General features: G+C 38.0%; 2 protein-coding genes across 2 annotated transcripts; both read left to right on the top strand.

Moving 5' to 3' along the window:
- Positions 1-250: 250 nt before the first annotated feature.
- On the top strand, positions 251-9019 carry LOC141597525 (G-type lectin S-receptor-like serine/threonine-protein kinase At1g11300). The gene is made up of 11 exons (XM_074417991.1): positions 251-632; positions 4548-4868; positions 5124-5502; positions 5908-6401; positions 6737-6844; positions 6943-7121; positions 7237-7447; positions 7536-7763; positions 8159-8171; positions 8272-8401; positions 8489-9019. Exons 1-11 carry the CDS (start codon positions 251-253, stop codon positions 8798-8800), a joined length of 2757 nt encoding a protein of 918 aa, XP_074274092.1. The 3' UTR covers positions 8801-9019.
- A 5609-nt stretch (positions 9020-14628) lies between these two features.
- LOC141597523 (G-type lectin S-receptor-like serine/threonine-protein kinase At1g11300) lies at positions 14629-15929 on the top strand. The gene has a single exon (XM_074417990.1). The coding sequence runs from the start codon at positions 14970-14972 to the stop codon at positions 15927-15929; it is 960 nt and encodes a 319-aa protein (XP_074274091.1). The 5' UTR covers positions 14629-14969.
- The last annotated feature ends 347 nt before the right edge of the window (positions 15930-16276 follow it).

Raw genomic sequence — 16276 nt, 5'->3', positions numbered from 1 at the left:
AAATTGTATTAATGCTCGTTATTTGAGGTAGAAATCGAATAGGTTAATTCCCGAAATGAGCTCGGACGCGTGATTGAAAAATTGGGAGAAAAAGAAACAGGGTCCGGTACGACCTCAAATTGTCAACTTGATAAATTTCACTGTTTTTGACTTAGTATGGATTTTAAGGTTGCCATGATCATAATAAGCTCATGGCTTTCATAATGTCACTAGACATTATTCGGCTTAAACTGGTATTCCGAAATTTCCAATGCATATCAAAGCTGCAGTCTGCACATTGTTGTTAATCATATGGCTAAATGTGTCAGCTGCATCCAATTCTATTACCACTCCTGAATCTCTAAAAAACCCGAAAACATTGATTTCTAGCAATGGTCGCTTCAAGCTAGGTTTCTTTAATAACTCGAGAAATCAATATCTTGGAATATGGATGCATAACAATAGACATCCTGAGAGTTCATTGCAGGTTATATGGGTAGCCAACAGAGATAATCCTGTTAAGGACTTATCTCCAATCCTCGAGTTTTCAGATGACGGGAATCTTCAAGTAGTTGATGAACGAAACAAGATTTATTGGTCATCAAATGTATCATATAAAGGAAATGGTTCATCAGCTCAACTTCAGAATACAGGTAACCTCGCATTGCTTGCAAACGGCAGTGATTCTATCATCTGGCAGTGTTTCGATTACCCGACAGATTCATTAATGCCAGGGCAAAAGCTGAGCTTCAGTAAAAGTTTGAATGAAACAAAAACATTAATTTTATAATGGAAAACTAGTACTGGTCCAGCAAGTGGTCGATTTCGCATGGTTAGTCTTCCACGCGAGCTACCTGAGTTCTTCATATTAGAAGGCGATAAGCCATTCTGGCGTTCAGGCCCTTGGAACGGGTATCTATTTCTTGGAGTGCCTCTACTTAAGTCAGAGACCGTGTCAGGGTTTAATATAAACGACAATAATGGCACGGTGGATATTTCTTATAAACTGGCAGATCAATCTTCAGAATACCGTGTCAGGGTTTAATATAAACGACAATAACGACAATAATGACAGCCGAATGGCACAAAAGTCTTGGAATGACAGTATCAATGACTGGGGAGTTCACTCAGTGGCGAATCTAGGATTTATGAAATGGGGGTGTTTAATAAAAGTTATAGCATAAAATAACGCCAAAACTCAAATTAGAGCCGTCCTTAACATTTCGGGGGCCTTGTGCAATATTTAAAAAATAGCCACTTTTAACAATAACTTATATTAATATATAATTTTTAATTAATGCTTGATAAATACTAAAACAATAATCTAGTAATGGAGAGCGGTAACAAGGCTCACCGAAGTACTTCTTTTTAAATATGATTACGGTTCTTTAAAATATCACTATATTATCATTGTCACGGTGGTTGGATGAAGGTAAATAGCAAATAATTTGATGCAGGTTCGATGCAAATTTGAAAATAAAAGTAAAAAATGCAATTGTTGGGGTTCGAACTCAGGATGTCGAGAAGTTGGGTGATAGTTTCTACCACTACATCACTGTAGTTAAATGGAATATATGCACACAATTATACATATATCTTTTATTTCCAGGATTAATGGGGGTGAGGGTTCACCCCCATCACCCCCTATAAATCCGCCCCTGTGCTTGATGCTGACGATATCAAAACTCTTCCAATTTCGAAGCAACCTGGGTTTACGGGAAACAAAAGTTGTTCCAGTGACGGAATTTTCCAAAATGTTCCTGAGGTTTGCTCAGTTAACAGTGTTTCTATGACTCTTATTAGCGGTCGCTAAGTTGCTCCAGTGAAGGAATTCTCCAAAATGTTCTTGAAGTTTGCTCCGTTAACATGTTTTTATGACTGCTATTAGCGGTCGCTAACTGGTTGATTGTATAAACAGTGTGACAATCAGACAATGTACATTCTGTGTGTGTAAGATTGTTAACAACACATTGTGAATGTGTGGCAAGGGGCAACCAGGAATCGAACTTAAGACCTCAAGGTCACCAGGTTCTAATAACATTAAAAAAAATATAATGAAGAATTCAAGATGTCGAGTAGCTTAGTTACTAAAGTCATAAAAAAACATATTTTCGTAAACTGAGTTTAAACCACGTCAGCATTTTACCAATTTACACATATTTTTAAATAAATAAATAAATAAACATCATAATATTTGACTTGCCTCCAAGTGGTATTCCCATACACAGAATTTTCCCACAAATACTATCCTACAACCAGTTGTATAATAGCATTATACAACCGCCTCAAAGTTGTTGAGCTCTTACACAAAGTTTTTGAGTTTTTTTACAAATTATTGAGCTATTTTGCGAAGTTATTGAGCTTAATAATTATTATATTAAGCTCAATAACTTTGTATCATAACTCGATAATTTTGTTAATAGAGCTCGACAACTTTGTAACAACGCTCAATTACATTGACTAAGTTGTATATACAACCAGTTGTATATTACATTAACTGGAATTTTCCAACCCCTTCTATCTATCTACACTTGACAAAATTGCCCCAACACGAAAACCAGACCAATACCCAACCCGGCAACCCTACACTAGAGCTCAAGACCCGAGTTTGACCTATATCCGAATTAACCCGACCCAGTATAACCCGAGCCAATTGTTTATTGTTGCAACAAATTATTATCCATAAATAATTTGATGATAGTTGATCCGAATCCAAAATAAACCGACCCGACCTGACCCGTACGCTTGCAAACCGCGAAATTAACGCAAACCGAACCCGGCCAGTCTTATTCCACCATTACCCAACCCCTGTTTTCATTCTCTCGCATTAACACTCATGAGAGCATCCGCAAAGGTGGGAAATAAGCTCCCCTTTTGCCTTCTCTTTCCTCAAATGAGCAACCCCATTGTTGCACCAACCTCCCCATTTTTTGGGGTTCCACCGTTTTTAGGGAAGGTCCCCAACAAAAAAGTAAGGCAATTTTTGTTACTTTTGGGGAGCTTTCCAAATTTTTGTGTGTAAATTGGGGAACCCCATTGTTGCATTATAGTTATGAAATGGGGAGGGTAAATGGAAAAGTTAGTGGAAAATGAGGTGGACGAATAAAAAAAGGAAAGAGAAATTATGGGGAGCCTCACCTTTGCGGATGCTCACACCATTACCATCTCCATCAAAATTTTACTAATTTGGGGTTAAAGATTTAATCTATTGTATTCTACAACCAAGTTCTTGCTTAATGCTATCAATTATCTCAAGTTTGGTATAAATTTCACCTCTTTTATTAATTGTTATTTACATTACATTATTGTCATGCTTTATTTACTTTAAATTAGTTAAAAGTTTCAATTTTTATTACTTTCTTTATGTTTAATGTAGTGATTAGATTAATGGGTAGTATATTTATGCTTTATTTTAGTTTAATTAGTTAAAGTTTCAATTTTTATTACTTTTATTATGCTTAATGTTGTGATTAGATTATTCTTAGAAATAGAGAAGGGGAATTGTCTGATTATTGAATGTTCGTGTTTCCAACAATTACAATGATCCGAATTTATAGTACTCCAAATGTGTTATACACAAAAACTTTGGAGAGACGGTCTCTCATTAAGTTATTGAGAGACCACTTTATCGTACCCATGTATTGTATTGGTGTTTGGGTAGAAACTAGAAAGGCATATTTGTTTTTATCCCTTCTAGGAGTTGTATTGTTGTTAGGGGTAGAAAAGCATGGTTTGATTGTGAGAGATTGAGAGTTGATTACTCCTCTTTTTGTCTCAGTCATTTGTTTACCTTTTATATTCATTGTGATTGTCAAGGGTAAACAAATGATTGAGACGTTGGGAGAATTAGATATGATTAGTTGGTTCTTGTGTTGGGATATGAGATTGATATTGGTAAATTTGTAAAGCTAGTTTTGCTAACAAAGAAAGTTGGATGGAATTGGTGGAAGATTACCCGAGTTGGGTTGTTTGCTTAATTCGCTAGTCAGAAAAATGCGTTCAAAGTAGCGTCTTGGAGACCACCTAAAATCAAATGGGGAGAACAAATGTGGAGGGAGAGAGTATATATTACGGAGTATATACTATGGCATAGATGTTTGATTGCATACCGGAATACCATTTCTTATGTTCTGAAGAATTATTCAGGAGACGTAGCAGTATCTTACTGATTTTTTCTACCTAACTGTGACATTGATGATCTGCAACAGAATTATTATGACATAAATATAATCTAAAACACGACGCGATATAATCATAGTGTTACTATAATCCTATGAGAAAATTACTTAATGCTTTTAAAAAACACAATTTGCTTTGTGGGATGTATTCAATGTTTTTAAAAGTAAAGAGGACGCTTTCAAAGTTTCAAATTCCGGATTCTTAAGAACAAGTTGGTAGATTTCATTATATTTTTGACTAGGTATAGATTTGAATGTTACTATGATCATAAGAAGCTCATGTTATTGGACTTCATTTGTCTCAAACTCGTATTCCCAACTTTCCGATGAATCTAAAAACCGGAATTTACACATTTCTGTTAATCTCTTGGTTTGATTTCTCGATTGCAGCTGATTCTATTACCACCCCTGAACTTCTAAAAGACTCAGAAACATTAATCTCGAGCAATGGAAATTTCGAGCTTGGGTTCTTCAGTCCACCTAATTCAACAAATCGATATCTTGGCATATGGTTCACTAAGAGGGGCAATCCTGAAAGTCCTTTGGAGGTCATATGGTTAGCCAACAGAGACAGTCCGACACAAGGCTCGTCTATGCTCAATTTTTCGTTAGACGGGAATCTTCAACTGATAGATGAACAAAATAACATTTTTTGGTCAACAGATGTGTCATTTAAGGGACAAGGTTCAGTAGCTCAGCTCTTAAATACAGGTAACCTTATTGTACATCAGATGTACTACCTCACACTTAACGAGTTTTTGAGTTTTTGTCTATTTTTTTTTTTTTTTTTTGAGTTCTACAGAATTTATAAATTACATTTTAGTTTTATAACGTCAAAAATCAAATTTTTCTAAGCTTATATATAATTTTTCGTTATAATGTAATTTTTTGAGATTAATGTTTAAGTAAATTAACTCAAGCTATGTATTACATCAAATGTATAATCCACTTACTGCTTAAATACAGGTAACCTTATATTGCTCCTGAATAGTAGTAATTCTATCATTTGGCAGAGTTTCGATCATCCAACAGACTCGTTATTGCCCGGAGGAAAGGTAACCTTACAAAAAAGTTTGAATGACACAAAAACAAAAATTCTGTCTTGGAAAAGTAGTACTGATCCATCAAGTGGTCGATTTCGTATTGTTAGTCTTCCCCAGGTTCTACCTGAATTCTTCATCGTAGAAGGCGATAAAACCTATTGGCGTTCTGGTCCTTGGAACGGATATCTATTTCTCGGAGTGCCTTACGTTCATTCTGAGTCCTCCTCAGGGTTTAATGTAGATGACCACAACACCACATTGGACTTATCATTTGATGTGGTATCTGAACCACTTTTGCAAAGGTATTGTTGGTTAAATGATTTCATTTTTCGTAAATGCTGTTGTTATCCGCTATATAATCTCTTATGAACCCTCGTGTAATTCTTATTTGAGACGATTTCCCTCTTATTCAATACGTTATTGATGGTATGGACTCACCTTTTGAATAATAACTCTCGTATCAATTTTGTTGAGACAATCTCACTGGTCCAGTTACAGTTAGAGCTGGCCATCAGCGCGGGCTGACCCGACCGGCCCCAACCCGCCTTGGCCCATTATTTTATGCGGCTTGGCCCGGCCCGGCCTTGACCTGCCATTTGCCCGGGCCTGGTTTGGATCCTAAAATCCAAGCCCAGCCCGCCCTTGGCCTGCTATTTTAGCAAAAAAAAACACATCTTTAAATGCTTTTTTTCATATGTAACTCACAGGTTTTTTCTGACTTACGACGGGATTTTGACACAGAAGTTTTGGAACCAAAATAACTGGGATATTGGCTGGCAGTCTCTACAATCTGAGTGTGATGTTCATGGCAAATGTGGCAAATTTGCAGTGTGTACTCCTACGAAAAAACCCATTTGTGAATGTTTAAAAGGGTTTAACCCGGAAAATATAGACGAATGGAGTAAAGGAAATTGGACTAACGGGTGTGTTAGGAGAACGGAGCTGCAATGCCGCGCTCCAGGAAGCAAAGAAGACAAGTTTTTGCAACTGAAGCATATCAAAGTACCGGATTTTGCAAATTGGATTTTTGCTGATCAAGATAATTGTATGAAAAATTGCTCGGCAAATTGTTCATGTCTAGCTTATTCTTATTATTCCGGGATTGGATGCATGTTATGGACTGCGAATCTAATTGATCTACAACAGTACTATGCTGATGGTGCTGATGTTTTCGTTCGTTTGGCTCATTCAGAACTACCAGGTCAGTAGATCAAAGATAATATATTTCATACAGTATATTTTTAAATGCGTTATCTAACTTAAGTGTGTCTCAAGGGCACAAGTTAGATAACGCGTTTAAAAATTAGTTTAAGATGATACAACCCGAATGACCTAACTCACCGACCAGAGACCTACTTTGGAGTTAAACACGATATGATCCGGGACTTGACTTGATCAGATCCAACCTGTAATCACTACTCTTTTCGGAATAACCAAAATGACCAAACCTGGACCGATTTGGCTAGGAGTGCATCATATAACCGAAATTATTTACCCCAAACTGATCCGAACTGAACTCTTCTCCCCAAATTGCAGATGAAAGTGGCAAAAAGAAAATAATTATAGCAGTCACAGTGAGTTTGGGTGCTTTGGTATCCATTATCTCAATGTTCTGCTTCTGGAAGTGGATGCGGCACAGAACTGGTAGCATTCTTCATTCTCAATCCTGTTGCGGATCATGTAAGGGCCGATCTGCTAGGCCTTTAATTGACGTTATTGTTTACTTGCTGTTGGTTTGGCAGGAAAGAGAGCTATACCAACATCTAAAGAGGGACACTGGCATAGCATTTTTGGTGGGACGGGTGGTAGCGTTGATTTTCAGGATTTACGATTGTTTGATTTCACAAAGTTGGTTGAAGCAACTAACAATTTTCCGGAATCTAATAAGCTTGGCCAAGGCGGTTTTGGTCCTGTATATAAGGTATATTTCTGTACCAATTTGTAAGGTATTATTAAGGACCGCCCAAAAAAGATAGCGGTTAAGGCTTTGCGGTTGTGTTTTAGACATCCTAAATTATATGTCGCGCTTTCTATAGGGAAAATGGGAAGACGGAGAAGATATTGCAGTTAAAAGGCTTTCGAATATGTCTGGACAAGGGGTCGAAGAGTTTATGAATGAAGTAATGGTGATCTCAAAGCTTCAGCATAAAAACCTTGTAAGACTGTTGGGATGTTGCGTCGAAGGAGAAGAAAAACTATTGGTATATGAACTTTTGCCAAATAAAAGTTTGGATGCACTTCTCTTTGGTAAGGATTAACTTTAATGTTTGTTTGGTTGAACTGAGTCCACGATAACTCGCTCACTCAGATACGTAAAACTGTTGTACATACACAGATCCGGAGCTACAAAAAACGTTGGATTGGCCAAGCCGATTTACTATCATCCAAGGAATATGTCGAGGTCTTCTTTATCTTCATAGGGATTCTAGATTGAGGATTATACACCGAGATTTAAAGCCGAGTAACATTTTATTAGATGAGGAGCTCAATCCAAAAATTTCGGATTTTGGGATGGCAAGGATCTTTGGTAGCAAACAAGATGAAGCTAACACCTTAAGGGTTCGTTTGGATTGAAGGAATTAGAGAGAAGGGGAGGGGAGAGAAAGGGAGGGATTTAATTTCCTTTGTTTGGATAAAAAATATGGGAGAAAGGAAATGGAAGGGGAGAGAATGAGAGGACTTATTTTCCCTCCTATAGAACAAACTATAATCTTTCCAATGGTGGCAAGATTTGGAAAGAAAACATTATTTGGACTCTAATTATACCACCAACATCCTTCAATCCTCCATCCATTCTTCATCTCCCTCCTTCCTCCCCTTCCATTTCCCTTCATATTTTTTGTTATCCAAACACCCACATCTCATTTGCCCTCCCCTTCTCTCCCCTCCCTTCACCTCCCCTCACTCCCCCTCCCCTCCCCTTCCCTCCTAAAATTGTATCCAAACGGACCCTAAGAGTTGTCGGAACCTAGTAAGTATTTTACCACTTTACCCTTGTGACAATGCAACCATTGTTAGACCATGACCTCGGAGTATTATATCTTATTATGCGACTTAAACTCGCTGTGCAGTGGCTACATGTCTCCAGAATATGCAATGGAAGGCACATTTTCGGAGAAATCAGATGTGTTTAGCCTCGGAGTTTTGCTACTAGAAATTATAAGTGGCAAAAGGAATCACAAGTTTAATCTCCTAACATATGTAAGTTCTCTTACAAACTAAGACGGTTTTAAACAAAACGTATTGCTAGAATGATGTTAACTATGACAATCGATAAAACGTTTTCAGGCATGGAAATTGTGGCACGAAAACGACATGACCCCCTTGATCAATCCTGAAATTGTCAACCAAAGATATGAAATGCAGATTTTGAAGTGCATACAAGTAGGACTATTATGTGTTCAGGATTCGCCTGAAGATAGGCCGGATGTTTCCGCTTTGATTTCCATGTTTGATGTTGACGATGTCAAAACTCTTCCAGTTCCAAACCCACCCGGGTTTACGCGAAGCAAAGGGATATCCAGTGATGAAATTCTCCAAAATGTTTTTGACTATAGCTTAACAGACACTGTTTCTAAGTCTACTGTCAGTAGTCACTAGCCTTGGTAATTGTATTAACAGTTTGCCATACACATTGTCTTTTTTTTGTTGGTGTTGACCAGAAGTATCTCCTACCGACAGCTGGGTCAATCTCCTTTGGGTTACTGAAGGCAATTTAATGGGTTGACCCTTCCTAAGTTTGACTTTTTCATTCACAAAAGATGAGAGCCTTATTACCACTCACACCAGTCAACTTTGGTAACACATTGTGACACATTACTTGCCCGAGTAAATCGTTTGACAATTATTTTCTTGCCTGTGACGAAAAGTTACTTGCCCACAATCACCTCATCCTTTTAACATTATTTTATTCATTTATGAGCCGTCACAAATGAGAATTGCGCGTTGATGGGGTTTCAATCACTTTCGATTGATCGAACAAGAATTTTAAAATAACAAAATATATAATATTTCATCATAATCTTTGACTTGAATTGGTATACATTTGAATGTTACTATGATCATAATATTTCATCAGATTTGACTTTGCTCAAACTGTTATTCCCAATTTTCCAATGCATCTCAAACCTGCAATTTACACATTTCTGTTAATTTCATGGTTCAGTTTCTCAGCTGCATCCAATTCTATTACCAACCCAGAATTTCTAAACATCTCGAAAACATTAATCTCGAGCAATGATGGTTTCGAGCTTGGGTTCTTTAGTCCAAATAACTCGAGAAATCAATATCTTGGAATATGGATCCACAGTAAAAAAAATTCCGAAAGTTCATTGCAGATAATATGGGTAGCCAACAGAAATAATCCGGTAAAAGACTCGTCTCCTATGCTCAAGTTTTCAGATGACGGGAATCTTCAAGTAACTGATGAACAAAACAAGATTTATTGGTCATCAAGTGTATCAGATAAAGCAAACAGTAGTAGTGTTAAAACATGGAATCTCTGGCATGAAATCGCCATTAATGGAAGCTTGAAGCTTTAGAAAATGAAGAGAATTAGTTAGGATGTACTGTAACTTGTATTGAACACAAGAGTAAATAGAATTGTGTATTGTATTTCTTAACTTAGAAATGAAAGTGATACATCCTATTTATATACAAACAAGCTACTAGAAGTTTCTAAAATATCTACTAACAACATTCTAAAATATCTACTAACAACCTTCCTAACTGATTCCTGAAATCACGGAAGTTCTAACAACCTCCTAACAAACTTATTTAACAAACTCCCTTCTTCAATATCAGCTTCATCCTGCGAAGTCAGTCATGCTCTGTTTTCGTTGGGCTTTTGCCTTGTGTCTGTGTGTATGCTTTGAGTTCAAGGCTTCTATCTCAGGTGAATCATGAATAGGAGATGTATCCTTCTCATAGCCACCCCTCAAGTTGGCATTGCATGAAGACGGAAGGAAGTGCAATCCCAACTTGGAAGCAAGGAAAAATCTTCTTTGTTGACCCAACGGTTTAGTCATAAGATCGGCTAGTTGCATGCTTGAAGACACATGTCTTTGTGGAAATGAAACCTTCCGAACTTTTTTCCGAACATAATGACAATCCATAGTGAGGTGCTTGGTTCGTTCGTGGAAGACGGGATTAGCTGCGATGTGTTGGCGACTTTGTTGTCACTGATTGATTTGAATGGGAAGAGGAGAATCAACTCGAAAATCATGAAGCAAGGAGTGTAACCAGACGAGTTCACTGGCAGTATATGACATAGATCGATACTCGGATTCAGCAGAAGATTTAGACACCGTCTTTTGTTTCTTGGTTTTCCAAGAAACAAGAGATTGGCCAAGAAAAACGCAATAGCCTGTGAGAGACCTGGCACTGAACTGACAAGTGCCCCAGTCTGCGTCACAGTAAGCTCTCAGACTCAGATCACTATCAATGGGATAGAATAAGGCTGCATCAATTGTGCCTTTAAGATAACGTACTACATGAAGAGCAGCCTGCATATGTGGAAGTCTAGGAGCACTAAGAAATTGGCTGAGATGCTGAACACAATAGGAAAGGTCAGGGCGAGTGAGATTGAGGTATAATAACTTTCCCACCAGACGTCTGTAAATCTCTGGTTCAGTGATTAGCTCACCTTCATCAGTGGAAAGATGAAGGCCACGAGGGAGAGGAAATGAGGCAGGCTTGCAATTATCCATACATGTATCCTTAAGAATATCAAGAACATACTTGCGTTGGTTGACAAGCAATCCAATGAGATGATCGATAATTTCTAAACCCAAAAAATAACGGATCAACCCAAGGTCCTTGATTGTAAATGCTTTATCAAGAGAATGCTTGAGGTCTTGAATAAGAGAAGGATTATTGCCAGGATTGCCTTTGTGGTAACCAGCAGGAGGATGCATATATATCTCTTCATCTAGATAACCATGAAGGAACGCATTGTTGATATCCAACTGGTAAATGGGCCAATCCCTGGATCGCAATGAGAAAGAAGTACCCTAACAAGATCGAACTTAGCTACGGTGAGAAGGTGGATTTATAATCTTTCCCTTCAAACTGTGTGTAACCCTTGGCAACTAAACGTGCTTTATACCTTTCAACAGAACCATTAGGATTAAATTTAATCTTGAAGATCCATTTTGATCCAATGGGTTTAAAACCAGGTGGTAAGGGAGCCATCTCCCAAGTACCATTTGCTTCTAATGCATGGAGCTCCTTATCCATGGTCGCCACCCATTTTGGATCGTTTGTGCTTGAGAATAAGAAGTAGGCTCAATAGTATTGAGAACTTGACATTAAGTGAAGCTTGATAAGAAGAAGGATAGGTATCAATATGGAACACATTGAAGGAGTCAGAATGAGAAACCGGCGGTTAGAATGAGAAGAAATGGTGGGACAGACAAAGTCTTGTAAATGAGAAGGAATTTGTCCGGACTGGTGGACCTTCGTGCGGGGATGTCCGGAATAGAAGTAGAATCGGGAAGTGCGGTGTGGTTGTATCGGTCATGGGTCTATGATTTCTGCTGCAGAGAACGGGAATGGGAAAAACTGTGGATCTTTGATATGTCTTGACCCACGAGTCTCGGGTGAATGATGAGGCATAAGAGAATCATCAAAAATGGAAGGATGGGGAATAGAAACAAGATGTTGTGGATTAGGAGCAGAAGCGTGACCTTGAATGGAAGATTATTCTCATAAAAGATAACATTTCTCACGACAAACACCTTGTGTGTGATTAAGTCATAAACTTTATAAGCTTTCTGACCATAGGGATAACCAAGAAAAATGCATTTGATACCCTTGGCGACAAACTTGTCTTTATGAGGAGTGGGATCCGGTGCATAGCATAAACATCCCAATACCTTCAATTCATCATAGCTTGGTGGTTTTCCTAATAGAACTTCATAGGGAGTCTTCCAATGGAGAACAACAGAGGGCATTTTATTGATCAAATAAGTAGTCATAGGGCATTCTCCCAAAATTTCTTAGGAAACCCAAAGATACAACATTAAAGCTCGATTTGTCTCAATCAAATGCCGTGCTTCCTTCCTTTCCACCCGCCATTCTCTGCGAGGGGTGTAAGGGGCACTTCTTTGATGACGGATACCTCGAGTTGAGAATATTTGTGAACAAGTAGCTTGCAAGATCTCTGAACCATTGTCACTGCGGATGGTCTTGACTAATTTGCCAAATTGAGTGTGAATTTGTTGCAAGAAATTTTGGATAATAGTGCTCACTTCAGTTTTGAATTTAAGAAGAAAAGTCCATGTAATACGAGAGTAATCATCAACAACGGTGAGGAAATAATGTGCCCGATGTGAGAGAAGGAGTCTTATAATGACCCCATAAATCAATATGGAGGAGATCAAAAGAGTTTGATGCTCGGAAGTCTGCGAGAAAAAGGAAGAACATGCATTTTGGCTAAATTGCAAATTTCACATTGATAAGATTTCAAACCATTACAATTGAGATCCTTAATATGTTGCATTTTAGCTAGAGAAGTATGTCCAAGACGAGCATGAAACAAATCAAGTGGTGCATAGGACTTATTTGTACAATTATTACATTGAACGGAATTAAAAGAAAGAAAGCTGCGATGACTAATCTTCAATTTATAGAGACTGCTTCCCTTTGACCTCCGCAATCGTTCCCTTAGAAGCGGGGTCTGAATGATGCGATGATCAATATAGAAATGAATTAGCATACGAGAAGAAGATAATAATTTCCCAACTGATAGTAGATTATGTCTAAAATCGGTATGAGCAAAGACATCATGAAGAATTAATAAAGGATGCGGTTGAATATCACGAGAATAACGAACTAACTTGGTGGTACCATCGGTAAACCAACAATAATAGGTTTAGGGAGTAATTTTAGGGAAGAAAAATATGACTTGTGTGCTGTCATGTGGTCACTTGCACCAGAATCCACAATCCAATCACTATTATCAATTTTGCAGGCGGTAGTAATAGCATTAGTGACTAAAGCATTACCCGCAAAATTGTGAAGCATTGGCACATTCTCGCAGAACCAAGTATTTCCACCGCCGATCCGCAACATCTCGCATAACTTTTTCAAACACTCTTGCTGAGCAATATCGATCTGGTTTATATGATTACCCTGAGTAGTGGATTGAGAAGGACCTGCTTGAGATGAACCAGTATCCATCATCTGTGTGTCAGAAAATCCAAGAGGATGATCATCATCTCCTTGCACATTTGCATTACCAGAAAAACGTGCAAGATATTTTGCCTTTAGTTCTGGATGCAACACGAAGCATGTGTCTCTAGTATGGCCTCGATTTTGTGCATCGAGGACACCGGCGTTTGTCGTCTTTGGCTTCTTAAAATCCTTTTTCGACCACCTTCCGAGGAGCATGTGAATTAGATGCACTATTTTGATTGAATGCAGGAACACCTTGTTTGCCAGAAAACAAGGCACTCATTTCATGAGTAGCATTCATCATACTTGAAATTTTCTTTTGAGATTCAACTTGTTGAACAAGAGAGTAAACTTTATTGATAGACGGCATAGGCTCCATAGAGAGAATCTGTGACTTTAGATTATCATAGGAATCACTTAATCCCATTAAGAAAGTAAGAACTTTCTCAGTGGAAGCTCTTTCAAGCATTTTCTTGAGGAAGATTGCAAGTGCATTTGACAAGAACACCACAAGTGCAATCAGGAAAACCTTCAATTTCATCAATCTGATCCCAATATCTCTTGAGTTTGTTGAAGTATTCAGCAATGAAGAACTTTTGTCTTGCTCAACATTTCGTAGATCTTTCTTGAGTTGAAACAAAGAATGGACCATTCATCCGGCCATATCGCTCAAGAACTTCACCCCATAGTGTCTTGCGGTCTTGCGAGAGACAAAACCTTCTCGAATTCGGTTCCATGCCATTAACAAGCCAAAGACACGACCATAGAATCACAGCGCCACCACAGATTGTACTTTGAAGAGGTTATCTCAGGTATAGCAGTAAGACCTGTGAGAAAGTCTTCCTTGTTCTTTGTCGACATAGCAAGGAACATGCTCTTGCTCCAATGGCGATAATTGCGGCCATTGAAGAGAGTATTGACGAAATTGAGCCGACATGATCCGAATTCGCTAAAAATAGAGGATCTTCAAAAGGATTATGAACCTCGTTCTTTGTCGGTAGAGAAGAAATCGTCATTTTGTTGAGAAATTTTCACAAGTTTGAAAGAAAAATGAATATTTTTGTGAATTTGATCTGAAAACAAACAAACGAACAACAAAATTAAGATGTTTAGTTGTGATTTATGCGGAAGAGTGATGGATAAACAGAGTCAGGTCGAAAGCCTGCTCTGATACCATGTTAAAACATGGAATCTCTGGCATGAAATCGCCATTAATGGAAGCTTGAAGCTTTAGAAAATGAAGAGAATTAGTTAGGATGTACTGTAACTTGTATTGAACACAAGAGTAAATAGAATTGTGTATTGTATTTCTTAACTTAGAAATGAAAGTGATACATCCTATTTATATACAAACAAGCTACTAGAAGTTTCTAAAATATCTACTAACAACATTCTAAAATATCTACTAACAACCTTCCTAACTGATTCCTGAAATCACGGAAGTTCTAACAACCTCCTAACAAACTTATTTAACAAACTCCCTTCTTCAATATCAGCTTCATCCTGCGGAGTCAGTCATGCTCTGTTTTCGTTGGGCTTTTGCCTTGTGTCTGTGTGTATGCTTTGAGTTCAAGGCTTCTATCTCAGGTGAATCATGAATAGGAGATGTATCCTTCTCATAAGTAGTTCAGTAGCTCAGCTTCAAAATACCGGCAACCTTGTATTGCTTACAGACGATAGTAATTCCGTCATTTGGCAGAGTTTCGACTACCCTACTGATTCGTTACTGCCAGGGGTAAAGCTGACCTATAGTAAAAATTCCAATGATAACAAAACAGTCATCAACTCTTGGAAAAGTAGTACTGATCCATCTACTGGCAGATTTCGCATGGCTAGTCTTCCGCGAGACTTACTTGAATTCTTTATCGTAGAGGGCGATAAACCTTACTGGCGTTCTGGCCCTTGGAATGGGTATCTATTTCTTGGAATTCCTGTGTTTAAGTCGGAGACTGTTTCAGGGTTTAATATAGATGACCATAACGACATGCTTGAGGTATCGTATGAATTGGCAAATCAATCCGTTTTCAAGTGGTACAAGCTAACCTATGATGGCCGTTGGACGCAGAATTTATGGAATAACAGTCGAAATGATTGGGCCATCAGCTGGCAATCTATAGCATCTGACTGTGATGTTTACGGAAACTGTGGGAAGTTTGCAGTATGTAATCCTCGGAAAAAACCCATTTGTGAATGTTTAAAAGGGTTTAATCCGGAAAATATAGACGAATGGAGGAATGGAAATTGGACTAACGGGTGTGTTAGGAGAACGGACCTGCAATGTCGCGTTCCAGGAAACAAAGAAGATAAGTTTTTGCAACTGAAGCAGATCAAAGTACCAGATTATGCTCATTGGATTCAAGCAAATGAAGATAATTGTCAGACAAAATGCTTGGAAAATTGTTCGTGTTTAGCTTATTCATATTATGATGGCGTTGGATGCATGTTATGGAATGTAAACCTGATTGATCTGCAACAGTTCTTTGTTGATGGTGCTGATGTTTTCATCCGTTTGGCTAATTCAGAATTACCAGGTGAGCCAGTAGCTGATGGTTAGAGTCCCATGATCAGTTTTATATTCTAACAATAACATGTTTAACATGTTACATACAACTCAAAATCGTACTTAACCAAATAACCCGAGTAAAGTGTTTGTGTAAACTTACTAAAGTGTTCTCTATAATATTTGTCTCCCAAAATGTGCAGACGAAAGTGGCAAACGGAAAATAATCATAGCAGTCATAGTGATTTTAAGCGCGTTGGTATCTATTATCTCAATGTTCTGCCTGTGGAAGTGGATGCATCACCGAAATGGTAACATTGTTCATTTTTAATACTAGTATTCCATATCCTATATGACGTGATATGCGGTTATGCCTAGAGTAGAGAGCGCATTTGGTAAGG

Source organism: Silene latifolia, chromosome 8, assembly GCF_048544455.1.
Source record: "Silene latifolia isolate original U9 population chromosome 8, ASM4854445v1, whole genome shotgun sequence".
Classification (NCBI taxonomy): domain Eukaryota; kingdom Viridiplantae; phylum Streptophyta; class Magnoliopsida; order Caryophyllales; family Caryophyllaceae; genus Silene; species Silene latifolia.
The sequence above is the reverse complement of the archived record's forward strand: the minus strand, read 5'-3'. Positions and strand labels throughout refer to the sequence as shown.

What these genes read in the sequence shown, in the direction of transcription:
- LOC141597525 (XM_074417991.1), top strand. Translation starts at nt 251, where the DNA reads ATGCATATCAAAGCTGCAGTCTGCACATTGTTGTTAATCATATGGCTA. An exon ending in GGCTCATTCAGAACTACCAG is followed by an intron (nt 6,402 to 6,736) that starts GTCAGTAGATCA and finishes CCCAAATTGCAG; the next exon opens with ATGAAAGTGGCAAAAAGAAA. An exon ending in GTTTTGGTCCTGTATATAAG is followed by an intron (nt 7,122 to 7,236) that starts GTATATTTCTGT and finishes CGCTTTCTATAG; the next exon opens with GGAAAATGGGAAGACGGAGA.
- LOC141597523 (XM_074417990.1), top strand. Translation starts at nt 14,970, where the DNA reads ATGAATAGGAGATGTATCCTTCTCATAAGTAGTTCAGTAGCTCAGCTT.